The 26,908-nt window shown below is 40.6% G+C and overlaps 1 protein-coding gene across 4 annotated transcripts; it reads right to left on the reverse strand.

Annotated features, from left to right (window-relative positions):
• Positions 1 to 421: 421 nt before the first annotated feature.
• Positions 422 to 25,719, reverse strand: LGMN (legumain). 4 transcript variants are annotated; one of them, XM_063399243.1, is made up of 14 exons: positions 25,564 to 25,719; positions 19,376 to 19,553; positions 11,640 to 11,737; positions 10,743 to 10,824; positions 10,137 to 10,222; positions 7,466 to 7,541; positions 6,924 to 6,986; positions 5,960 to 6,026; positions 5,381 to 5,499; positions 4,614 to 4,703; positions 3,703 to 3,900; positions 2,909 to 3,079; positions 1,981 to 2,048; positions 422 to 1,176 (listed from the first exon to the last, which is right to left on the reverse strand). In XM_063399243.1, the coding sequence occupies exons 2-14, from the start codon at positions 19,511 to 19,513 to the stop codon at positions 1,137 to 1,139; spliced, it is 1,296 nt and encodes a 431-aa protein (XP_063255313.1). In that variant the 5' UTR covers positions 19,514 to 19,553; positions 25,564 to 25,719; the 3' UTR covers positions 422 to 1,136. The 4 variants fall into 4 exon arrangements, with proteins under 4 accessions (XP_063255313.1, XP_063255314.1, XP_063255316.1 ...); XM_063399244.1 differs by having other exon boundaries at positions 25,522 to 25,673; XM_063399246.1 differs by having other exon boundaries at positions 25,569 to 25,668.
• Between the last annotated feature and the right edge of the window lie 1,189 nt (positions 25,720 to 26,908).

Below are 26,908 nucleotides of genomic sequence, written 5' to 3' on the forward strand. Positions count from 1 at the left end.
TCAGACTTCATTCTTTTCACATGGAGATGAGGTAATTTCGCCCATTTTAACATATTATTAGAAAATAACTCTGAAATATTTCTCTATCCTGTCTCCACATGTAAAAAGGTGAGGAGAACCTAAAACTTGTGGATCACCTCACAGCCTCTAATTTTGCCGTACTTGTCCTTTACTGAGTCACCTCTAGGGAGTGGCACCTTCAAGTGTGATCTGAGTTTTTACATACTTTGTTGTTGCTTTTAGGCTGGAGGTTTGGGGCTTATTTTGGGTTTTGTTGGTTTGATTGTGCAGGTTTTTTTAAGACAACCTGTCTTATGAAAGTCTTACAGGAACAGATTAACTCTGTAATCCATATCATAGAATTAATTAGCTCTCCTTCATTTTCAAGACACAACATGTCCAACACTACATTGCACTGTGGGTGGATGAAACTGTCAACTTTATTTTTATTCACAGGCAATTCCGGTCCTCTGTGACTTCCCACAGGTTTGTGAGTACACACAATTAATTAGAGCATACTGGTGCTAAATTTACAGCATTAGATATTTCTGTTTTTCTTTGGGAAACAGTGATTTCTACTCACAAAGATTTTTACCGTTCAACATTTAACTGTGCTGTCCACATCAAATAGCTCCCAAATGCAATTCATTTCTTTAAACTGTTAAGGAGTTAAACTTAAAGAACAAGCTTTGGTTTCTTCAGCCTTCAACCAATCTGCAAATTAGTCACTGTAACGGAATTCATTAACTTTTTTTTTTAAGTTAAGAGTTAGCAAGAGTATTAAAAAAATCCAGAATTAATGACTCAATGTTTAGATTTAGGATGGATTTAGCAATCACACAGGTGGCTTGTAGTGTTCATCCAGAGATTCGTAAGAGCATTGTGCTTTGAAAAAAAATTATCCATCTTGAAAGCTCCCAGTGGTCTGCCAAAATGCCTCTCTCAAAGCAGCAGGCTGTCAGCAGGTGGGGATGAGGGGAGAGCACTGGCAAGTGCTGCACTGCTCACGGTCTGGTGCCTCAGTTCCAGTTCAGTGGCTGACTCTCTCCAGGTTGCATGCACATAAAGTCTGGATTATGACAGCTACGAAAAGTTATCACTTGTAGTAAGGGTTACATTCAGGACTGTTGTTTCCATCAATACCCAAGGCACACTTGATTCATGGCCAGGCGTATTCTGCAACAGAGAACAGTAATGATCGATAACTTTTCAGGTACTCTGCTCTCAAACTATTTCCCAAACTGACTGCAGTGGCCTGCCACCAGGAGTGGGGGCTGCAGCTCTTCACCTTCTGAGTTGCATGTGCACACTGTCTGAACTACCAGTCCATGCTCACATTCCCTACCCTGCTTTCTTCTCCCCCTTTTACATCTCTTGCATGACTCACAAGCTGGGATCTCAACCTCTACCACAAACTCCTAAGACTGAATTCCAACACCGTGCTGCCCTTGGCTCTACTGCACCACCACAGGGGCCATTATTTCCCTGCTTCCCTACCCCACACATGAAGGACACAGCACCACACTCCCTTCATCACCAGAACCCTGCAGTGCTGTGGTGTTTTGAGCCAGCAGCTGAGAGGGTAGGCAGAAAACAGCAGTCCCCAACCTGGCTTCAGTGTAAGCTCATACAGGAGTTACAGGGCAACACCCTGGACCAGTCATGCTGTTTTGTTTGATGTTGAGTGGTGCAGTGGGATACTCTGGCTGACTGTCATTTCCCCTGAGGCTCAGTATGGAAATTAAAGGGTTATGGGGACATGGATCATTATGAGTGGGAGGGAACTAATAATCACGTTTGTCAAAATAAACATTTCTAACTTTAGAGTGATTTACTGACAAAATGATAACAAGAGCAGAACAAGTGAGAAGGTTTCAGGACTAAGCTTTATCTGCTTAAAGATAAAGCAGTTTTTAGGATTAAGCTTTTGTTCTTTTAGGCACAGTTAAAACTACAGGGCATATCTGGGAACCTCATTACCTGTCAATGGGGTATCCTCCTTCACAAAGGTTGACCAAGGCATACAGCTGTCTCAGTGCATACTCATACTGAAATAAACAAACATTGTTAATCATTTCAGGTATTGTATATCCAGACTAAATGGGGGAAATAATTTAGAGATGCTATAATATCCAAGGTGTTCAACTGATGATCTAGTACTGGGCAGAATGGCTCTTTGTCCTGCACACTTTGAACTTCTGGCAATCCAGCAATTCAACTTCTTTGAACTTAGGCAAATTCAGCTGTGCTGCACATTGGCCTTGTACGCAAGGCCCTCTAATCCATTACATTCTTAAAATCCCACAGAACAAAACCAAAAAATCCACTCAAGAGGCTATCTTGCCTGACATCAGGACTTTCTTATATCTAAACAGTGTAACAACAGGACTTGATCCCCAACCAGGATCCCAGGAAGAACAAACAGTAATAAAGCCCCTAAACTAAAAAAGTGGTTCTCAAGAATTCAGCAAGATGATGGAAATCGCAGTGAGGAATTATACACAATACTATATCATAATACAGACATCTCAATGCACCAAGACTATGACTTCACAGTGGTGGTGCTTGTGTTTCTATTTTGTCATCAGAGATGTTTCAAGCAGAAATCTAACATGACGTTTTTAACAGTGGGATTTCTGGGTGGGGAACTGATGGTAGCAACAGCACTAACTAGTAAAAATTGCAGATTGTTTTGGGGTTGTTTTTAGTAAACTTCTTGCTTACCTCAAGGTAGTAGAAATGGTTTCCTGCTTCCAAAAGCATTACTGACCCTTCCTCCAAATCTAATCTGCGGCCCCAGCAGATTTTTAAATTTTTTTTTTAATAAAAGCTGATTTTTGCAGATATGCCTATGACTGTGCTAGTGTTTTGGGCCTGTTTATCAGGTTACATCCAATGAGTGACTTACCACAGGTAAGTGCCAGTTGAAGCAATGAGCTTTGAAGTGGTTCACTGCTGACTGGTAACAGTCATAATTGCTGATGGTCAGTCTGTCTGACAGAATCTGCTTGGTCTGTTCTGTGGATCCTGTTACTACAGTGACTATTTTCTGCATGGATTCTTCGATGAATTCTTTCACCTGTACATAAAACAAAAGGAATTTAAAGCATGCTTTTTCTAAATCTAATTTAGAAATTAAGTTTCTAAATTGAATGAAATTTCTCTTTCTTTAAACCTCCTGTAACTTTCAGGCTCTTTAGGGAACCGTATTTTGCCATTTATTTTTAGCATAGTTTCTTGGACTTGCCTCCTAACACTCAAATGAAAACTGACAGAAGTCAAGGTTCCTGGAACTCAAAATCACTTACTGTCCTTCTACTGTTTACCAGGGAAAGAAAGTACCACCAATACCAATACTGACTTCCATTGCTATTTGATTTGAGATGTTTCAGGTTCTACTGACACATGAGTTTCTCTAACACCAAAGATTATGTCTTCCCCACAAGAATCCCAATGGATGCAGATGAGGAATTTCCTGTCAATAAAAGTTGTGAGACTGACTTTTGCATTTGCTTACCTTTGGCTAGATAAGCACTACTGAATGTGCCTTGTGGAACAGGTCACTGAATTTTAAAGGAAGACTAAACCATCAGCTAGAGGTTACCAGTCTGAAGAGTAATTTTTTGACTTTCAGGGATTTTCCTTCTGCCATTGCTCAGGATAGAAATTAACCTGGCCCAATGAACAATTATTTTTTCTTACCTCCAGGTACACTTTCATCTCTGCAGCAATCTTCTTAGCCTCAAAAATGTCATTGGTAGCCATCAGCTTTCGTTTCATGATTGCAAAGGGTACATCAGGACTAGGTGTCAGGTCATAGTGTTCTACAGGTGGCAGAGAAATGGGCATAGCTTTCTTCCCCATGCCCTGAAACTGCATTACCTTCATGGAGGAGATGCTCTGAAGGATAAAAAGTAAGCAGATGGAAACTGTTAATCACCCTCAATAGGTAGTTCTGTCTTTGTCTGCCATGCAAACCTAACTCTCTAAACTTGTTTTATTTGAGAAAATAAAGGAGATCACAGGGTTGTAGGTGTGTGTGTCTGTGTGTATACATATTTTGGTTTTTTTAATACTATGAGGTAAAGGCTGCCAAAAATTAGGCAACTTCTATTTCTAAAACTCACTGGGGTGAAAAAGTGAAGTTTTCCCCAGGTTACATAACTGCCCTTTTTTTCTTTTTTAACATGTTTTTAACTTTTTTAACATCTGTTGCATAATGGGACTATTGCAAATGCTGTATCACCTCTCAGCTCTTCCCATTTGAGGGATCATTGTATTTTTTAACATTTCACTAGCATTCATAATATGCCTGTGGTAAATATCTTTCTTATACTTCACTGAAGTGTCAAATCAGAGCTTGGAGGACAACTTGTACCCTGATTGCTTGGATTAAAGCATATGTAAGGCTGATTTCCTTTAGCATTAGGATCATCACCTCTTAAATGCTAAGAGGTCTTCTAAGAGAAATAGCTCATGACTAGAAGTGACTAACTCAACCCTGCTGGTGTACAGCTGTTTTTTGTTTGGGTTTGTTTGGTTTAAAGCATGAAAGTACAGGATAGGAAAGGTTTGAAGATCTATTTGAGCAGGAAGGCCTCTCAAATACATACTCTGTTTCCATACTGCATCACATGGCTGGTGTTGGTGCGTTTCTTCACCAGCTGAAACTGCTTGTGGAGTGTTTCTTTTCTTAGATCCTCCTGCACAAAAAAAGTTCCATGGGGTCAAAGATAGTTAAACTCAGCTATTCTAAAAATGCAAGGGAAGCTGAAAAGGGTCTTAGCTGCCAGTGGGTAGGAGGAAGTATAGGCCAAGAGCTATACAACCTTTGAAAGACGTAAAAATAAAAACTGAAAAGATTATTTGACAGTTTATTCTCATATTGCTTTTAGTAATTTTACCTCCCAGCAAATGGGCAAGAAGGTAGTGGACTAGCATAGAAATCCCAGGTTTGTTTCATTAACACTATTCTCCATTATACTAACAAGTGGGTCGGCCACAGTTCCATATTTAAGCATCCCTGAGGGAGACATACAACTTACTCAACTGCCCAATTTGTTTAACACATTTGGAGATGTGGTCTCAGATTAGCAAATAAAAATTATGTGAATTTGGAACTAGAAGTTAGATTTTTTTATCTTATAAATAACAAAAGACAACCTTATTTCTGGAAGTTGGTATGGGAAGTAAATTCAGTGGGCCAAACAAATAAAGATTATATATATGGTTCTGAGTATTAAATAAATACTTTTACCAACTTAATTCGTTGATTTTGGTCTCACATAAAGCCAAATATTCTCACAAATCTTGTAGAAGAGCTATGTTTTAAAATCCTTTTTCATAGATGAAATGAAGGAAATTTGTCTAAGTAACTTACCATATCTGAATCTTCCATCCAATTCACACTGTACCAGTCCCCAAGATAAGTCTGCCTTTCATCATCATAGTAACATGCATAAGATGACTCTCTGGGATTAGCAGCTGTTGTTGCATAAACTGTAATACAAACAGTAAGGGGTTTTATATCTTATATTCTTTTTTTAATCTCCCCTCCCCCCTCCATGATTTAATACTTAGCTGCACAAGATATATTTGTCCAAATGTGCAGCAAAACTGTCTGGCAGTGGTGTCTCACAGCTGCTTTGCTACTCAATGAAACTGAGAGCAGGACTTTCATACCTATTAGCAGGGCTGAGGCTGAGAACCAGGGCAACCACCTGGTTTCTGAAAAGAAACCCTTTTTCAGCTTCTCATTTCCAAGACACTCAAAGCCTTTTCAGTTTTTATAAGAATCTATTAAAAGGAACTTCCTTAAATGGGAAGTATTACTGTCTTGTGCTCCCCTGCTAAAATTCTACATAAACAAGCCTTGAATCTATACTTGCCACAGTCAATATTTGTTTTGGTCTGTTACAAGTTGTGATATTTAAGTCCAGTAAGTTAACTGATTGCTCACCATTGATATTATCAGCTAAATGACTCATCATAGATCCAGACTCACATGCTTCAATGTAGAACACCATCTATAAAACAAAAAAAAAAAAAAAAAATCAGAGACCTTAAGAAATTCCATGAGGAAATGGAGGAAAGTTGTTTGGTGCTTTTTAGCTATAGCTAATTGGCCTATAGTGTTATTCCTGAAATAAAAGTTATGCATAATGCTACAAAACAAAAGACAATTTTTTATTTTCAGGAATCAAACTCTGTAGAAAGTGGAAATAAGAATAATGAAAAGGTGTTATTAATCTCTACAGAATCCACAGGGATCTACTGGCTATTGTAGAAAGCACAGATCAAATACACAGTCACTCTACAGGCACAGCAATGCGTTAGTACTGAATGTAGTATCTCTGGAACTGATGCCAGCTGTGTGTTCCTAAACACAGCCAGCCATAGCAGACATTGCCATAAAGAACTGCTCAAAAAAACCCCACTAATAAAATGTTCAAAATATTAATTCTTCTGCTTAACAGCACATGTGATTAAATAAATTCACAGAATTTTCTGACATGAGGTAGTCTTTTAAACTATATAAGTAACTATAAGAAAAACATGAGCTACATACAAACTTCCTGTAATAACAGTGAAGTCTGAAGTGAACAAAGCACAGGAAGAAAGAGTCAGGTACAAATTATGCGGGAGCAGCAGTTACAAATGTTGTTTTTCTAGTCAGAATATGCAGCATTTAGCAAACAGCAGTTACTCCACATACCAACATTGACTGCAAAACCAAGTAAACTATTCATGGAAAATTTGGAGCACATCAATACTTTTAACTGCAAAATCCTAATGCAAATTTAACTGCATGTAACAGATTTTTCCTACTTTGAGCCAAATCACAAAATAAAAAATATCTCTCTTCCATGCCAGCTGCTCTTTTAATTTCAGAACTTCTTGTTATGCTTGGTATGCTTGTTTACCTTCCGGTATTTCTTGTGATGATACATGTACCAAATAGTCTTATTCAGGTCCTTCACATGAAGCTGTAAAATAAGAAGGCTTGTATTAAAACCACTTATGTTCAACAGACACACAAATCACTTGAGAATAAGTGAATAAATACTAACTGTTGTGAATATGTACACTATTTTCCCACTAAATTTATCCAGTCCTTTGCCCTTCTGAAGTATAACATTCTAGCATTTACCACTCTGGAAAAGATGAATAATGGTCCCAGTGGATATGTATGGTGCACCACAAGGCCAAGTCTCACCTGTGTGAAACAGTCTGCTTGGACCACCAAAGTCCAGTGAACTATGGAATGATAAAACTTAAGTTTCAACTGAATGTTACAGATTCTAAGTGGAAAAATTCCAAAATACAGTGATGAGAAGAATAATGTTCTGAAATGCCTCTCTCCTCAATATAGTAGTGCACTAAATATTCTCATGCTTTACATTTATTAGTTATTATCACAGTATGTCACTAAAATGATGCGGTTTGTTATTCCCAAAATGCTTACATCATCATCAGGAAAAGCCAGAAGTCCTGGAGCTCCATGGTCAGTGAAATAAACAAACACATGATCTTTGGGACCACTGTAAAGAAAAAATTGCAAACAAAGTCTTTTTAACTACTCCAATCTAATCTTCATTACAACAGCAATCATCTTTTCAGTGCCAAGACATGTCAATATCTGAAAATAATAGAGCTGAAGCACCTCCTCCTCGTGGTAATATTTTTTTCTCCCAAGCATATAAGTTTGGATCCATATTAGAGGAGATGGGTGCTGCCAAAAGGAACATGGGATATAGGCTAGTCTGTCGAACATGGAGAATATGGCAATCACACTGCTTGTTCCAAACTGCAAACTGATTGTGAGACAGGCTGTTATGTAGGGTATGGTGGAAATAGAATTGGTTTTTAAAGGCTGTGTGAAGAATTTGTTCATCTGGGGGCATTTGTGGAAGTTTGGTAAAAAAGGAATGCTTTTATAAGTAAGTTACACCAAGGCACCAGTAACACAGGGATGAAACACAAAGATCTCTTTGCTAAGACCCTTAGTTATGTGCAATGACTGCTCTGGCCATAAGCAGCCACACAGATGACCAAGCAGTGTCAGCCTACAGCTCCAAGAGGAACTGGTGCATGTACACACACACAGCCGTGAGGGCAGAGTGGCTCTGCAGGCAGCTGAGCTCTGAGCGCTCACAGGCTCTGACACCCTCACAGCTGTGTAGTACAGTTTGCTGTACAATCTGGTTCCACTCTAAATTAAACACACCATGTTTGGGTGGTAGAAAAGTCTTGCCCTAACAGCCAGATCTGCAAAGGAATTTTCCTTTTAAACAGTATTCAGGGACAATTAAATATAAAATGTGTAAAAATATCAGGAGTGTCCAGGCCCTCCTCTGTTCCTTTGTATCAGTCCAGAAATCTTTCCTTCCTTTTGCTCTTTCCTCAGAGCAAACAGGTACAACTGCAGCAGCTCAAGGGAACATTGTCCAGCCTTCTGTTTGGCCAGTAACCCACTGGTTAGGGGGACCACGTGAAAGTCCATCTGGAAGCCTCCCAGGGAAAGGACAATTGAGGTCTTGTCCCACCCAATAGCAAAAGTCAGGCCACTTGAAAATTCAAACAGAACCTAACAAAGGGTTGGGTGTTACTTTTTGGGTTCCTGCTCTTGATCCTAAGTGCAAAAAATGTGACCAAGATGGAATGTAAACAATTAAGACTTTTATTTGTAGGTTCAAGTTGTCTTCCTGAGTACATTAAGAGACTCTGTCCCTCTGCATAGCTACTCCCTTATTTGAATGGGAACATCAAGTTTTCACAGGTGAGGTGTGTCCAGACATACATTTTTTTTAAAACAAGAATTGCTTCATAGTCACCTCTTGACTCATTCCAGATACTAGAAGAGCACAATCTGGTAATGTGCAGTAATTTATTAACGATTTGTTTATATGTGTTGTATACATAATTTTCAACCTCACCTTTTAAGGATGAAGTTTAAAGAATTCAAAGCAATAACTTATTTGACTATTGTCCTGCTCCTTCTTTTTTATTGTTCTCCTCAGTGCCAGTGTGGGATTCTTCTGTTCTGTTTCATTGCTATGCCTCTAAAATCAACTGTCAGATGAAGACAGACTTCACAGTTTTTCTTTAACAAGGTTAGTCCTTTCAAGTGGTTGAATTTAAATTCTTAAAGGTTTTTAAGGGTTTAATTCCTGTACATAGAAAAATATACAATGACATAGCTCTTTATCAATAGTCAGAAATACAGTACAATTTAGTAAGGAGGTATCATACATATCAAACTCTGTAGAAGCAAGATGAATAACTGATACCCAGTATCCTTCCAAGAAGACTTCTTATTGGGCCCTGAAATATATTAACTACATTCTTGAGTCATCTAAATGATATAAGCCTTTATAATCTACCATGAATTATAAATCTTACATTCCACTTAGCCAATCTATAATTTATTATTCTTCATATATTGAATATTGCCAAACTTAGAATCATTTGTGTAACTCAGTTTACAGATAATTTAAGCACAATACATCACTTACAAGTTTAATTGCTCATACTACTTTTTTAGTCACAAAGATTTTTTGGCATTAATTATAATCCATAATTGCATTTCATTAGGAATGGAATTATGGTTTATATTCAGCCTCAGTAACTGTACATGTGCTACAAAGACCAAGGCTGGGATTAGAAATGCAATTCTTCCAGCTGATTAAGCTCTTTAAGCTCTCTCTGTCCCTCTGCCACTCACTGCCAAGTCTGGCCTGAGTTTGACCTAAGTCTTCAGCTGATCAATAAAACTGTTCATGTACACTGAAACAAGCCTTAGAAAACCCTTTCCAGAGGTCTCCAAAGTTTAGCCACACTCTCTTAGAATTGCCATTCCTGCAAAAGACAATAGTCTAAACAACAAATACCTTAATACAGTTAATACTATCCTCTAGAACTTTTAAACCTTAATCAGTCAAATATCAGCAGTTGCCTTCCTGTGATGCAGACGTTAAGAAACTAGAACCACTGTATTTGTAATGTGAAGGACCTGGAAGTGCCATCAATAATTTTACTGGATTCTCAAGTTGCTCTAATTTACTCTATTCTTTTGTTCAAATCAGAGTCAATTTACAACTACGCATGCAATTATTTTCTAAATTAACTTCTCTTACCTTTTCAACACTTTTCCTGATCCCACTCCCTTCACTGCTTCTGCATCTCCTCTGAGAACTGCAAGAAAATTCTTAGGAGTAACATCCTAAGGATTTGAGAAGATTAAAGTTAGATCTCATCATAAAAACAACAACAAAATCTTCATTTAGAAAGATAGCTTCTTAAAGTTAGAATTCATACATAGATGACAAATTTAGCTGGCCATCCTTTTCAATACATTTTTATCTAATGACTCACTTGGCTACTGAATCATGAAATCACTGAGTGACTGGATTACTGTACTGATTAACTGAAACAATTAGTTTTACATAGCTGTTTTTTAGATTGAGTTACAAGTTTCACAATCCAGGACCTTTTTTTCTTTTGTTTCATGTGTCAGCTTGGAAACAGTGTAAAGGTTCACTTTTATGACCAATGCTTTACTTCAAAGAATCTATTGTCTATATTCATCTTGTGAACACCAAACTTCATGCCAAACCATGCAGGTGAATAAACTCGATGTTTTATACTATGTGCATTTTGGAGTGTAAGCTACAGGGTGAAAAAATTTATTCAGACATTGGGTAATGCTGAATCTTCCCCAGGGAAAGGAGATTTGTTCCTACCTCCTTTGTATAATCCTTGGGCACTCCAGCATACACATCTGAGCCATTAGGTCTATTGATGACAATGCCTTTGGTTGGATTTCTTGAAGGTAAATGGAACATAAATAGGAATAATTAGCCACATGCCATGCAATGACGATAGAACAACTAGGAGCCAGCTCACCTGAGAGTATGGGAACTTGCACCATATGTCATTAAGTGATTTTAGAATACAAAGGGCTTTTACAGTCAGTTACATATGTTTGTCTCAGGTATCCTTACCCTCAGAGGACATTCAAGTATTCTACCTCAGATCATGTCAATTAATTTGAAGATGTAGGTGGATGGTCTCTATCATCTCTCTCCTTGCCTTTACTACCCTTAACACTTTGCTCCCAGTGCTGCTGTGCCTGTAATGTCTGCTGATTTTAGGGGAAGTTGTTTCAGAATTAGAGGCTGTATAAATCTATAAATCAACTGTTTCATACAGAAAGCAATGATATGCTCTAGACAGTCATCCAGAATGGGGCCTGTACCCATCTTCATTGAATGTACATGCTGGAATTAATCTGATAATATCCTCCCAAAAAAGCCCTGGAAGTCATACACAGACCTCCCCTGTGTTCATAAGTTTAGGTTATTTATCTGCTGCACACTGAGAGTTAAGATCCCTTACTGTCATAACAAAGCTCTGCAGTCCTCAGTGCCACAGCTGATGCTGAGCTGTGGACCAAGGCTTAGAAAGCTCATGAGCACACTTCAAAGGAGAATTACTGTGCTGATGGCTGACATCTCTATGCATATCACAGGTGGTTTTAAGGGCTTTTCTTCCAAAACTGCAATCTCAAAACACACTGGTGACTATGGCATGTTTGTAGTAACCTTGTATTTTGTGACCAGCGTACATCCATCACTTACTCCTCGTTATCAGCAATGTCATCATACATCATGACAATGATCTGCTCATCTGGAATTCCATTTCGGTGTACAATCTGGTATGCATGGCACACATCTGCCTGAAATTAAGCAAATTTTCATTACTAGTTTTAACAGAAATTTTACTTTTGATACCAGAAGCAAAATAGCTGTTCAGACCTAAGAGCAGGCTATTGTCCAAAACAAACTGCATTCCAATAGGAGAGACTGAAGGTTGCTAGAGAGCTGAAATGCACAGGTTAAACCAGAGCTCATTGCCTTTCTCTAATTAGGAGCAGTTGCATTAATAGTAGAGACTATGATTAAAATCTCTCCCTCATTATCTATTTTGATTTCTTATTTAAACAGAAACCAGAAGTTACTTCACACTTGGTACAGATAACAAATTTTACATTAAGTTTACAGCAATTTTCTGCATTGTGGGAGAAAACAAAAATAAAATCCTTCTGCAATGACAGATAAATCCAAAGTGTGCCAAGCAGACAAAAAGAGCTGGATTTCCACGAATTTCCCTTAGTTCTGCACCTAACCTGCACGACTAAGCATCGAAGACTGTCCTTGACTTAAGCAATCTCATTTGTGCAAAGGTTTTATTAAATCTTGCTTTACTATGAGATGAGAATTTGGGTTAAGGAATATTTTCTTTTTAATTATGTATTTCTTTTTCTGCAGAACAACAACTTCAGGGCACAACAGATTTCAGTGGAAAATAGAATTGCAAAATTTCTATTCAGGCTCTTTTCCTGATTTGTACAGGATATGAATAAGCACATTTTCTTTACAGAACCATCTTCCCGTGATGTAGAAATAACAATACCCTTTAAAGTGATATTACAGTAAATGTAGAACTCTATCAGAATGCCAGCTTCTTAGTAACTCCAGCTCAAATGATTCCCTTCTTTAAAGCTTACAGTCCCTGAATGCCCTCATGGAATGTTAACAATCATTCCTAAACTTGAGAACTACAACCACCACATGCTAAAAAAAGCTGTGCAGGTTTAATGGAAGAGATCTCATCTAACAAATGCACTCTCCAAATGCAGACAAGAAGCAAGCTTTAAAGCTTACTTGTGTTGAACTAATCTAATTTGCTAATTTGGAAAAAAAATTGACGTGATTTAAGTGGGCCAATGTCTGTTCAGATTACTTAGGAGTACTAGTGATTTTGTTTAGTTTAACCAAAAGGACACTGTAAAATACTGTAACTTATAATCCTTAGTCTTCTAAGTGCAAATGAAACTGAAAAGAGAAGACAGTTGTGCAAGATTCTGTGAAGGGTGAGGCACATTCAATGCCAACAAACTCTCCAACAATAAAATCTCTTCATGTGACTAACCCTGAATGTTAAACTATTCTTACTAAAGCAGTTCAATTTCCTACTTCACAGGTCAGCAGCCTATGTTCTCTCCCACCTATCCCAGACAATCTCGTTAGTTTTCCATTTCCTTATATGTCATTATACCAGCTGCTGCCTCAAAAAGTCAAAACACTGAGGTTAGGAAGGTATTGCATATAATATGAAACAGAAGAGCATAAGTTTAACCAAGAGTGTATTTGATTTTCACAAGCAAACCAAGCAGAAGTTGAAGAAAGCACTGATCGGGGCTTCTCTACACTGATTGATGAGTAGGTCATAGATCCCTTCTCACTCTCAAGATACCCCACACCTTTGTGATGCTGACAGGAACCTTTATAGGCTGGCAACACACAGAAATGCTTAAGCATGCAGTGGTACAGTATCACCATATTCAATCAGCAAGTGTCTGTGCTCCCACAGATGTGGGTGGTAAGTAGGGACTTCAGAAGTGTTTTTAACTGATGCCAAGTACCCAAAATTTTAAACTTTGAACTTTGTAAATGCATATTACCAGCTTTTTTGGTTTCCTCTCCTTTCTTCTGGTTCATTTGCTGTTTGCTCAGTATATCCTGTCTTAGCAAATAGTAGTCACTAGTAAAATCCTTACTGTAAAGGAAGACAGATCAATGTAGTCAATTCCCTTCAATATTAACTTATGCCTGTTTGGGGGTTGTCCCAGCCTTTTAAGGCTTTTGCTAAGGGAGCTGTACCTGCTGGTAGCATAATGATATCACCAGCAAAGGCTAGAGCAGCAAAAACATGTTTTCCTGCTAAAACTCCTGACTAAAGTAGGACAGTTATGAGTAAACAGTTGGGGTTTACTGCATAGAATTAGCTGACCTAATTAGTCACCTTTGATATTGCTCACGACTGGTCCCTATGTACACATAAAAACCCCATAAATCTCTATAAAACCATAGTAAAAAGTTTGCAGCTAGAGCAGGGAGATGTATATGAATATAGAGTATTTCCTGTTGATGTGTAATTGCCTCTCAAGTACTGCTATTTGACCCTGTTTTTCTCAGAAATATTTCTGGCATATCCGTACCTCTAAAGCACTTTAAAAGAGACAGCTGTTCACTTGTTTCCGATCTCTTATTGGTACTATTCTTGCTGCTTTAATATGTGAAATGTATGCTACGAGCATTTACTGGATAAATTGTCACTAAATCATGTTTGTGTGCCTATTAATGCCACTGTGATTTGGGGTAGGGCATCAGCTGCCCCACACAGCACAGGAAAAGGTGCAGCTGCACAGAAAAGGTTCTGCTGCACAACTGACCTTATGGGCAGCTCTAAAATGGACACCATTTTAGGGCATGGTTTAGACCTTTCACCCCCTGGTTAGTCTAAACCTTTTGTCAGCAAATTTTGACAGAAGATCTGCTTAAATAATTAACTCCTAGGTTTTGAAAGCATGGGGATCAGAGAGTGAATTACCCTGTTTTCCTGGCACCACCCCTATTTTCCTCTGCCATACAATTCCAGTTGTTTTGCATGCTGCAAAACATACATACAGCTGTTCAGACATTTGAATGACACAGCTTTTAAGCAAACTGCTTGGGGGGATTTTTTGAAAAATCAAGTTGTTTCTGACACAAGCTTGCATAAGTAGCTCCTAAAGGGAAAAGCTCGGACTTGTATGAAATTGGTTGATTGCTAGGTTCATGGCTGAAAGGAGCACAGTTCCCACTACAGCTGTACTGAAATGTCACAGCCTAAAAAAGACTGAACTCTAATATATAAACAAAATAGAAGAATATGTCTGAAATGTCAGTCATGTCTTATTCCTTTGCTTAAACACACATCAGTTAATCTGCCCAAAACTATAACTCTATCAAGAATTTAGGAACGGTTTCCTGAGAGTTCAGTTTAAATTTTGTAAGCTCAGTGAGGAAATGTTAATTAAAGCCACGCAGCCAAGGCATCCTTGGTGTCTGTTACTACAAGACTCTCCTGGAATAAGATATTGCTCTGGCTGGTAGTGTCTACAACCCTGAATAAACACAGTCTCAGACCCACAAAGTTCAGTAAGCATAAGATTAAAGCAACAACTGAAAACAGACCCATGTACACAAATACATATTTTTTCAAATTTTAATTCTGCCAGACTTTTTCAATCTGGTATTTCTTTTGAGGATGCACTCCAATTTTAGTAAGGCTCTCTTTTCACATCAGGCTTTTCTACACACTATGTGGATTTGAGTATCCAGGAAGTACAGGTCTGTCTCTTTTTCTGATCTGATGTGAAGCCAGCTTTAGATCTGAGTTAGCTGGTATGTTCATCTAACAGAGGAGCCAGACTATTTCTTCTAATGAGAACTAGTTTGTTGAGTCATTCTCTAAATCTGTCAAAAGCATTTAGTACTGCATTTGCTCACATATGCCACTCAGCTTTCCAGAGGTATTTTATCCAGCTCTTTGTGCAGTAGAGCTGAGTCACTTTCCCTAGGAACAGGGGCAATACCCTTAAACTGCAGCCACTCTGACAATAGAAAAGCTGCTACAGAGAAGTCAGAGTAACACCTGAGGGGCAGAGAGTAGCACACTGATAGCCATTCCACAGCCCAAACAACTCTAATAAAACCCTCTAAAATAAGGATAAAAACACCAAAGAACTGAGAAGCCACAAGCATAAAGCAATATACAAGCTAGGCCTGCAATGACAGTAAGCCTATCACACTGGGCTCTACACTACACAAAATATTTAAAATTTATTTTAGGAACTTGATGAGATAAATGTGTAAGACAAGTTTAGATCATCCTGATTAGTAAGAAGTCCCAGTTCAGCCATTACAGCGGAAGCAACTGCCTGCAAGGTATGAATCTTGCTCATAAGTGCAAATAGTGGTTTTTCCTTATATTTTCTATCCTTGGTTTGTACTGACAGTGGATCCTGATCACTGACAGCTAAATAACCAGTCTTAGGCAGAGTTTCAGATTCCTTGAGGTTACAGATGCAAACCCAGTGTTTCCTGGGTCTGCAAAGTCTTTACAAACTTATTATTCCTGGGGTCTGTACAGCATACATGTATGAAATGAGACATTTTTGAATATGTAATCTATTTCTTCTGCTTTTGAGGTTGCTCAGTCAGATGAACATATTTACCACTAGATGATTACTGTGGCAGACAATACAGTACGTTTTGACCCTGTTGAAGCAGGCAGCATTCAAAACAACTGGAGCTCAAAAAATAAAAATGTAATACAAACATGCAACATCATGTATTAACTGTACCCTGGACAGCTGAACTGAGCAACTGAAACCCAGAGATGTGTCTGCTGAGTTCTCAGATTACAAAGGGACATCATGAGTGCTTAGCTGCATGTAGGGAATAGCAACAAGTCTGGTAATAAAAAAAGCCACATTGAATAACTACTTACTGGAACACACCTACAAATCTTCTTGTACACAGGCTAGGCCAGAGAAGTTCTGGGGAAGAAGGGTGATGGCAGGAGCGAATTAGAGTACAATGTACTTTCCTCTGCAGTTTCTCCCTTAGAAAGCAAAAAAATCACAAACCTGCAATCCTGGAGTGCTGCTTTGATTTCCTATAGTACAGCATGATTCCGCTGAACAATACCACGTGTTTCTATGTGTGTTCACTACGTGTTCTGAAGCACAGGAGTGAAAGATCAAGTCCTATTCCTGGTTCCACTGTACGTGACTTGAGCAAATAATTTAATTACTTAAAATCTTTTTGCTTCCACCTCTGGAAGGTAGGAAACACTAACACACAAAGACATGGTGATCAGTCTGCACAATGCTTTCAAAAATCTGTTACAACTCCTCAGATTTCTGTAGCATCTTTCCTCCTCTGAATAATTCTCCTAAAAATCTATCACTCTGCTTGTTTTGCTGGGAACAAGTTTCTCCAATTTTTTAATACCCAAGGCACCCTTGTCTAGATGACACTTCATGACACACACAGGAGGATTTCCCATGACTAACTGCTGGCTCTGTCTCACCACATGGCACTCCTACCACACGTACTCCCACCAGGCCCTAAAGATTGGCCACAAAAGGCCACCAGGCAGAACAGCACAAGCTGCTGATGTGCTGCATCTTGTGGGAATTCAGCTTTTTCAGAACAAGTTAAGATGCACAGTATCTAGCTCAGGACAGGCAAGTAAGAACCCAGCCTCATTCTGAAAGATCCTTCATACAGACTCTTTTACAATGCTGCTTCTGTAACTTTAATAGGATTATTATTGGTGTTCTAATTTTCTTATTTCCAAATGCTAATACCTGAAGCAAGTGGTCATTTAAAATACAGAGATTTCTAGTACTTAAATTCAGAACAATCCGACATGGCAGATATTTCGCATTGTTAGTTGCCATCATCTTCAAAATTAAGGTATTTAAAGAAATCCTGTTCTCGTTTTTCTAACATTGAAAAGGAACTACTAAATAACTATCTGCAAAGCAGGACCACATTCAAAAGCTAATAGGCTTCTGTGGAATTGGCATGTTCCAAAGACTCACTCACTGTTGGACACAAATTTGCAGGTGTGGATCTGTGTTCTTCATAACCCTATTTTACCTGGCAGATACACTTGCCATTGAAGGCTCACTGACAGCGAGATTAACAACTGTGCCCAGGGAACTGAGAAAAGGAATCCTCAGGAGCCATAGCTTCAAAATTGTAGTTTTATTTAAAGAATGAATGTTGTGGTATGAACTCCTCCTGGAACGGAAGGGAGCCAGCTAGACTGGTTATACAGCAACAGCAACAAAAAGAGCACAACTCAGTAATTAAATTTAGACACCCCAAGACAGGCAGTAATCAAGTACAGCAGTAATATTTTCATCATTATTTCCCACTTTCAACTTTTAAACTCTTCTTTGAGATTTAATTTGAAATAGGAATAGTTTATATTAAGGCTGTAATATTCCAATTATGATTATCAGGTGATATCTACAGTGTAAGGAGCTGGCAAAATCTCTAAAACCTGTTTGTCAAAGTGTTGAGCTAGCATTTGCCAGTAACAGGTTGTTCAGATGCAACAAGATTGTCAATCTGATTAATTTAGTTTTAAGCTCATCACTGTGCTGAAGTTACAAACCAATTATGAGCTGAGAAGGAGGAGAAACATACACAAAATCCAGGGTGCCCAACACACAGAAGGCTCATTTCTTCCTCAGGTGACCAAGAGGATGAAGCCTCTCTACATTTTACAAGCAGTTATATTAAAAATAATAAATACTTTAAAAGTTCCAGCATTCAGCAAATCAGCCAGTACATTTCATACAACTCATTATTAAATCTGCTGATTTTGTACATTAGTATTTAACCAATAACAAACACTATCATAACCTATTTTTCTAACACTTACAAATATAAAAATGTACACATAAATTAGAATTATATCGAACCTGTTCTCCAGGAAAGCCAAGTTGTAAGTTTAGAGCAAAGATGGCATTTGCATAGATTATCTGTTTAAGGGATTGTCCAGCAATTCCCCAATGGGAAAATGCCGCAGAAGTTATAAATCTGCTGATTATAAATCTTAAACTTAATCAGAGTTAAGTTCCTTGGATTTAATGCTGTCCCTAGTGACACTCACACTCAGCCCACAATTTCACAACACACCAGCTTTGCCAGCAGTGTTAGACTCAGGAGTTCCAGTTCCCTTTCCTCTTGTTTTTGCCACTCACTTTGCTCCCTGCGCCCTGGTGCACCACATCTTTGTTGTGCCACCATCATTCTGAGGCCAAGCTGTTGAACACAGTCTTCAAACTGGTTCAGGTTAAAAAGAACTCCCTTCCACATGTCCTCCACTCCTCAAAACATACAGTGCATTTGCAGCCTTCAGAGATTTTTTTAACTAGAAAAAAGAAAGCTTTTCACAGCATAATGGAGAGGAAAAAATTGAAAGTAACGTGCAGGTGTCTCAAAATGAGGTTTACCTCTAGATATCATTTGTATAACCACAAGCTGGGGTTAGATCCTCTAGCTGACTTAGTGATAGAGTATTTACCCTAAAAGACATAGGTCTCCCAGGATGCAGAAGTGTAATTAGAGGAAGAATACTTCTCCTGTAATGACAGCTTTTTCAAGAGGTTACATTCTGGAAAATGATGTATTAAAAAACAAATCACATAGTAAAAAGGGAGCAGTGGAAGGGAACTCTTGGGGTGGTAACAAGAAGAACTAAGAGCAGATTCTGAATGAATCTTGCTGCTGTTTGCTTTGAAAACTTCACATACACCTGAGAGTGTAAAAGCAGAAGCACTGCTCAAATGACAGAAAGTCTAAACTAGTCTAGATGACAGGCAGCTGTCACCTTCCTGTAAGTCTGGGAGCTGGCATTTTCTGGAGCACGGACAGCATCAACACGTGGAACCAGCGGTCCTTACCTGGTGGCGATAGTTGTACCAGCCATTGGAACCTGCAACAATCACCACCCAGTGCTTGCCTCCATCTTCAGGTTCTTCCATGGGGAATGTGCTGATGCCCAGGGCACAGCCCAGCAGTACAACTGCTTTCAGTATCATCTCTCTTCTTTATTTACTCCACAAATGGGAGAAAATTTTCCTAATGAAGAATTTTGAGAGAAGTAAATGAGAAGACATCAGTCAATAAACAAATGTAAAACAAACATCATCAGTACCACAACCAGAAGCTTTTCATGCTCAGGGTTTTTTTCGTGTTTGTTTTACAGACCATTTAATTCACAGTACAATTTCTGCTCATATCTTCCTTTAGCACCGAGCTGCTACTAGTTACAATAGTTACAATAGCTTTCAAATCTGACTGCAAGTAATTCTGAATATGACGACCAAGTTGTTCAGCTCCCTCTAGTTGTTTAGTTCTATAATAGCTGGCAATGAATAAGTCTCAAATACTATCAATTACTACACAGATAAAACTCTTTCATATTAAAACTATTCTCTCTGTCTCTGCTTATGTGATTCTTTGGTTTCCACTCCCTGGCAATTAGCCCATCATTACCGAATCAAATCCCAGGTGATGCAGGATACTAAAAACATGGAGAAGTGCTGGGGAGTTGAAAGGTCAGAGTGTCACAAAAGCTCACAACACCAGAGAGCACAAAAAGAGGCCGTGCCACTGCTCTGCACAAGATACAGCCCTAACTGCTGGGGCTGGGGGGAAGTGCAGGGTGAGAGCCTCACCCTATTTGGGCAGCCTGTTAGGCTAGCGGAGAGCAGATGTGAGCCAGTACCACATGAAAGAGCAGCATTTTTGCCTCTTTTGCTCGATGGTTAAGTGTTTGCACAAGGTGCACAGTGAGAAAATTGCATCTGAGCCTATGAATGTTAAATTTAGAAAAGCAGAGCACAGCGGAGGTTTGAGCCCATGCAGAAATGACTTCTACTTTCTTAAGAGGACTAGAAGTAGGGTCCTTGCTAGTGAATGTCCTGAGCACGTTGATTGTCTGATAAAGCATTTACTCTACAAGCAAACCATCTGGCCATATCTAATCACAGGTTTAAGGTCTGCTTTTTGAATTGGGGTTGGGGGGACAGGCAAGTTCCACTTATTGGTCACAGAATCAGGTCTGCTGCATGTGAAACTCTTAAAGCAAACTCCCCTGAAGAATTGCATGCTCCTGGCACAGGCATAAAGTTTACAGATTTCCTTATGCACTGAGAGATGGCATTTTACACCCACCTACTCACAAAAATGAGACCCTGGAAGTTAATCATTGCTGCTAAGTATGGAAGAGGTGCTGCAGAAAGAGGTAGGCCACTTTAACATGGCTTTCTCTGGAATAAAAGCTGGAAACCCTCAAGCCATTTAACATGGTCACAAGGCAAAATGTCAAAACTACCACTAAACCAAGTAAGGTATCTAAGTCAGCCTCAGCACCCCAGTCAAAACCATCCATCTGCAGCCACTCAAATGAGGCTGGGACAGAGAAACAAAAACCTCTCCAAAGCAGCTGTATTCAGCAAAGACTACTAACCTAACACATAGCATGGGTACACTAATCAATAAGATTTAGTCTTGCAGGCAGTAGTATGAAAAAAATGCATATATGATACTATTTATATATATATATATATATAGTTAAAATTTGGGGGGGTTATCCTTTTTAGTGGAGCTAGCACAAAGTAAAGGAAGTCATGACAATCAAGACAGAACTAAACATTAACTGTTATGAAACTGCTTCTTCCAAAAACTCATCTTTCAGGAAGAAGCCACTCCTGTCACTGCCTGTAACACTTGGAGCAAGAATAAAACACAACAGCTTAACAATTTAGGGTTTGTTGAATTATTAGCTTCTTCAACACTCAAGCAGATATGAAGGAATAAGCAGATTTTTTTCAATAGATGATTATGCTCTCCCATGTTGAGCTGGAATTGTAAAGTTTTGTCATTGCTGCCAAAGAATGTGGCTTAGTATGGCAACTCTGCCTGACCTATCTTGTCACTTCTTCAGATGATAAGACAAATAACATACTGTGCTGAAGATGCTCTGTGTGTACAACATCCATAAAACCTGCCTATTCTGTTGCCTACAGCCTGGCTAGGATTCAGAACAACCTGTTTAGAACTTTTGCAAAGTGCCACAATATGACATTGGCCAATAAGCCTATTCATTTCCAGTATTCAGTTTCATGTATACCTAACAGTGAGTTTGACTCACTGGAGTATTGAGCTGAATTTCCTGCAAACAGATCCCTCAGAGCTCAGTGTCTGTCTCATAACATTTTTAGATTAATTATATTTACATGAAAAAAAGAAGAAAAAAAGAAAACTAATGGTTCAAATAATTGCTGGAGATCCTTTCACACGATGCTTAGTTCTTTGAAATACCATTCATTAGAACCCAGGGCACATCAGTAGAAACTGTTTGGTGCCAGCTGCTCACTGGGCCATATAACCTGATGGCTAATTTCAAGGGAGGTCCTGGCACCCAGACATCCATCCCACGGAGACAGTCACTCCACTCTCAGTTACTGATACACCAGGCAGCTGGAGACAGTTTGACAGGATCGCCTTTCCTGCTGAGCTCACACTCCTGGCTATACCAACGAGGATCCACAGATCTCAGGAGCCCAGGCAGTGCCTGTGAGCGGGCCTGTGGTGCGCCACGCACGCGAACCACGGACGGGCCACGCACGCGAACCACGGACGGGCCACGCACGCGAACCACGGACGGGCCACGCACGCGAACCACGGACGGGCCACGCACGCGAACCACGGACGGGCCACGCACGCGAACCACGGACGGGCCACGCACGCGAACCACGGACGGGCCACGCACGCGAACCACGGACGGGCCACGCACGTGAACCACGGACGGGCCACGCACGCGAACCACGGACGGGCCACGCACACAAACCACGGACGGGCCACACACCAGCACTGCACTCTGCCTGCAAACAGCCTCACAACACAAAATCCCTGGTCAGATCAGGAACAGACACTTAAGCTACCAGCCCCTCAGGCAGTCCCTCCATGAGGGATTCTAGAGTCTTGCAGGTAGTACAAGGGTATCTGGGTCCTCACCTTTATCTCATCTGAGGAGATAAAAGTTGTGACTGGTGCAGAACACCCAGGAAAAAACAATAAACAAGAAACATTGCACTGTACTAGCAAACCATACATATTTTGTCATGGATTATTTAGAATAGAAAAGAACCTCCTCTTTGGCACAAATTAATGATATATAATCTCTCTTATCTGTCTTTTCCTAAACTATAATTAAATTAAATTAACACCAGAAAGAAGGAAGGAAATAAAAAAAGCCCCAGACATACCACAATGGACTAATAAACCATAATTAATAAATGTTCAGCTCCCTGAAGTTCCCTAAGTAGCACTTAAAATAGGTTTAAACACATGCAGTGGGAATGGGTCTTCATTGTTTGTTTCTAACTACTGTTAAAAAAACCAAAACACAACAAACCCATAAAGTGCAAACAAACAAATGATGATCAAACAAACAAATACAATCACACACATATTTCTACTTGTTTTAAAGAAGGCCTCTGAGCACAAGTGGGCCATTGAAAAGGCTGTGTTCAGGGTTGTGTTCTAAGAGTTTTTGACCTACATTAGAGAAGAGAAAGTTCTCCATCACATGCTTTGTCTTCAAGTCATATTCAGAGAGAGCAGCTCAGCTGACCAGCTTACCACAGGTACAGAAAAAGCCTTTCTCTGAAGATCCGTCACATGCAATCAATCCTAAGTCACATGCAGATGAAGACTGTGGAAAAACTAAAAATTCGCTACAAGATCATCTTACAGCTTTGGTTGATGCACAAAATATTATCAGATTTGATCAGCTCTGCCTAGTCTTTCTGACAGGAGAGTTAATTAACTTTGCCTTGAGACTATGCCAGGATAAAGGCCCATCTCAGATGCAGTCTCAGCATCAGACCACCACACACACATGCAGGTAAGGCTGTGCAGTTTGCACAATCTGTGGAAGAAGCACATCCAGAAGTGGGTCTCTTGCCAGAACAATTCACTCTTAGAACCAGTCTGTCCTGACAGAGGTACTTTGACCACTTCCTACTAGATAGCTAGCATACATCTCTGGCTTGATAAGAGAGGGATGCTTAAGAAAGACCACATCTGGAAATGGCCAGCTGCTGCTAGAAAATTTTTCTGGCCAACTGCCTGTTCCCTGAGTTCACAACTTTCCTTTGGGAAACCGTCCTTTAAGATCAATACTCTTAGAACAGAATAGCACTCTAAAGAAAGGGCTTTGAGTTGATCAAAGTATTTTCCACTAGCTTTTAAAGCAATATTGACACTTCAGTAGCTTGCACTCCAAATACCTTAAGAACAGTCTCCAAGAGCTATACAAACAGAAATCGTATCTCTATTTTATTTGCATGAGAAGTACACTAACAGTAACCTTGCTGAAAAATAACAGCCTTAAGCTGATCAGATGACCATTAAAACTCTTCTATGAAGTCCTTCTTAACAGCTCACTTCTTATTACTAGCCTTTCAGATTCCCAAATCAAGCCACAGTTTCTTTCTCCACAGAGTGCTTCCACTTTGCCTGCCACTGTAATATTTAGATGCTGATTTCCACAAAATATGTGGCAGTTCTCCTCACAGGAAACTGATGTCCACAGTTCTGTCAGCAATGTTCCACCTACATGCTGTGATGGCTGCTACACAAACTGAAGCACCTAAACCTGTGATTAGGCCCCTGCATGAATAATCTGATTTTCTTTCTGCACTTGTGTCGTAGAAAGAAAACAATCTTTATCACTATAAATTCTGACAAGGTACATTTTAAAGGAGATTATGGTCCCTGTTGCAAAACATTTCCTTATAAAGTCTGCTAGTAACCATTCTGTGAACTGGCTTAGTATGACTAGAACTTGCAGTAAAATTTATTTTTAGCTACTGAAGATGTATAAGCCATTTTTACTGTAACAACCCATGAATCTGTAATTAACTCATAATTATTCTTGATGTTAAATAAATGCATTTAAAAGTAATTATAAATAAAGTTCATTCTCCTGTTTGCAGGTTTACTTTCCTCAGCAGCAGAGACGGTACAATTTACCTGAGAGTAAAAAAAAACCCAAATCATTCCTAGAATGGTGATAAGCTAATGGTTTGGGTATTTTTTTCTCGACACATTTAAAAAACCCAGATTCAAATCTGGCAAACCTTGAGCCTTCAATAAAACTGTTTCTGCTATTTACTTTCTTATCTGTCTGCAGATGTACAAAGCCTCTGCCATCACATTCTGATAGTAAGAAAAAACAGATACTGCAACACTGAATGAGGAACTTTGTTACATTGCTTGAATTGGCATGGGGGGTATAAGGGTAAAAGAGTTAGGTAAGGGTAAGAATGTCTGCTCAGCAAACATGGAAACGTCGCAAGCACGGAGAGAATGAAATTCTGGAGAAGTTATTACTCAGAAATTCCAGTGTGAGATTACACAGGATTCCGGCACTCCATATGGCTTTTACTATGGTTTATCTTAGCATTTCAGATTTTGGCTACAATATTTATGCTAACCCCCAAATACAGACACCCAACACAGTGTTGTTCCATCTAATTGGGAACTAGTGGTGCTACTACCTTCAGAAGAACCTCATCTTACAACCAGGCTGTCTACCACCTATAAATAACCAGCCACAGCGCAGCACCTTTCAGGCATTACCACTCTGCAAAAATCCCGTAAATAGTTACTCCATCCTTTTCTCCCGTTGAAAATGTATCACCGGTGATTAAATCTAAGATGTTGCCACTACATCCTCCCCCACTCCCCCGATCTGCCTCCTCTTCTCTGCCAGCTCTGGGCAATGCCCCTCGGAAGGAGCCTCTCCGACTCCTGTCTCTTCCAGCACGGAGGAACAAACACAGTTCCCCAGGGCCAGAGGGGCGCCGGGCGAGGCGGCGGGGTCTCGGCAGCGCTCGGAGCCCGGGAGGGAAACCAGCACCTCGGCCGCTCCCCGGGAGGCGGCGGGGCCGCTGCCCCGCCTCTGTGGCCGGGCAGCGGAGCGGGCCGTCCCCTGCTCACAGCTCCCTTCGTTCAGGCGTACCCCGCGTCCTACCCCCGCCGGAGCCCCCGGACAGCGCAGCCCCGCCGCCCTCACCGCGCCGTGCAGAGGAGTCGCCGTCGCGGCCGCTGTGATTGCGGCCAGCGCCGTGCGGAGCCGGGCGACCGCGGCGCGCGGGGGCGGACCCGGGCCCGGCCAATCGCGGCCGGGCGGAGGCGGGGCCGGACATCCCCCCGGCCACACTACGAGCCCCAGCAAGCCCGGCGGCCCTTGGCCCAGGCTGTCGCGGGCTCTGCGCGCAAAGCTTCTCGGGACTTGTAGTTCCGCTGCTGCGCAGTGAGTGGCGTGGTCCCGGGTGTCCCAGGAGTCCCGGGAAGCTCCTCTCGCGTGGCCCGGGAGCGCGTCGGGAGCCGCCGGGAGCGTCGCGGCCGCGGCGTCTGCGCAGGGCGTCCACAGGACACGGCCAGCGGCGGCCGTGCCTTCCCGTTGGAACTGCCCCTGTCTTCGGGGTGGGATGGAGGCAGGATGCCCACAGCGGGATGCACCAAAGGGAATCCATGAGATGACAAAAGAAAACGAGGGGCTGCGCAAGGCAGGGCGGGTGGCGGAGCCTGGCTGCCCGCCGCGGGCCGTGCGCAGCGCAGGGCGGCTGGGGCTGCAGCTGTGCACTGACACCCCGCCAAGCGTGCTCCGCTTTCAATGAGAGAAGGAGAAGCAAAATCCTTTGTGAAAAGTGGAGGCACACGTTTCTTCGCCTAATAAACCGCGTTGAAAGAAGCACACCAGCTTCCTCTTTGCATACTATAAAAACCACTTGCATATCTGTAAAAAAACCCCAACAACTAACTTTGCATTTTATGACCAACTGGCTGGTTTTGAATGTCTGCGGAAAACCATCGTGTTGCTCTGACTCTGCCGTTTGCATTGTCTGCACCGACTCGGCTTTGCTTATGATCATAAATGTGAAAGGGGATTGCAGGTTAATGATCAATACTTTTCTGGAGCTGGCGCGCCCAGTGACCTGACATGCCTCCTGACACAGTCTGTTAGAATTTGGATCACCTCAGGAATCGCCTCTTTGAACTGAGAAACATCACCATGCTGATTTTCCAGCAAGCAAAAAACAAGCCAGGAACCTTAGGTTCACCTCATTTAATTCCAGCCTAGTAGCCAAGTGGGTTATGCTTACGTTTTATTATCCTCCTGCCCTAAAAGATATCCAATATCACTTAAAAGCATTGCTGACCCATGGTCCAAGTCCAAAGGTGTTTTTCATAGCTGGGCGACATGAGGTAAGTACGTCTTGTGTCAGCTGTCACTTCTGAGAAATCTAATACAGTCATTGCCAAATGACTTGTCTATAAGTTCTGCATTAATAAACATCAGCAGGATGTTCCTTCTTGTGAGATAGATGGGAGGATTGCTACAAGACTGCTAAATC

Source organism: Prinia subflava, chromosome 5, assembly GCF_021018805.1.
Source record: "Prinia subflava isolate CZ2003 ecotype Zambia chromosome 5, Cam_Psub_1.2, whole genome shotgun sequence".
Lineage (NCBI taxonomy): Eukaryota > Metazoa > Chordata > Aves > Passeriformes > Cisticolidae > Prinia > Prinia subflava.

Bases quoted from the DNA above. Each gene is read 5' to 3' on its own strand.
- LGMN (XM_063399243.1), bottom strand. From the start codon at position 19,513: ATGATACTGAAAGCAGTTGTACTGCTGGGCTGTGCCCTGGGCATCAGC. The intron at 11,738-19,375 runs GTAAGGACCGCT...GCTTAATTTCAG, and splicing joins GGTACAACTATCGCCACCAG to GCAGATGTGTGCCATGCATA. The intron at 5,500-5,959 runs GTGAGCAATCAG...TTTGTATTACAG, and splicing joins TTTAGCTGATAATATCAATG to TTTATGCAACAACAGCTGCT.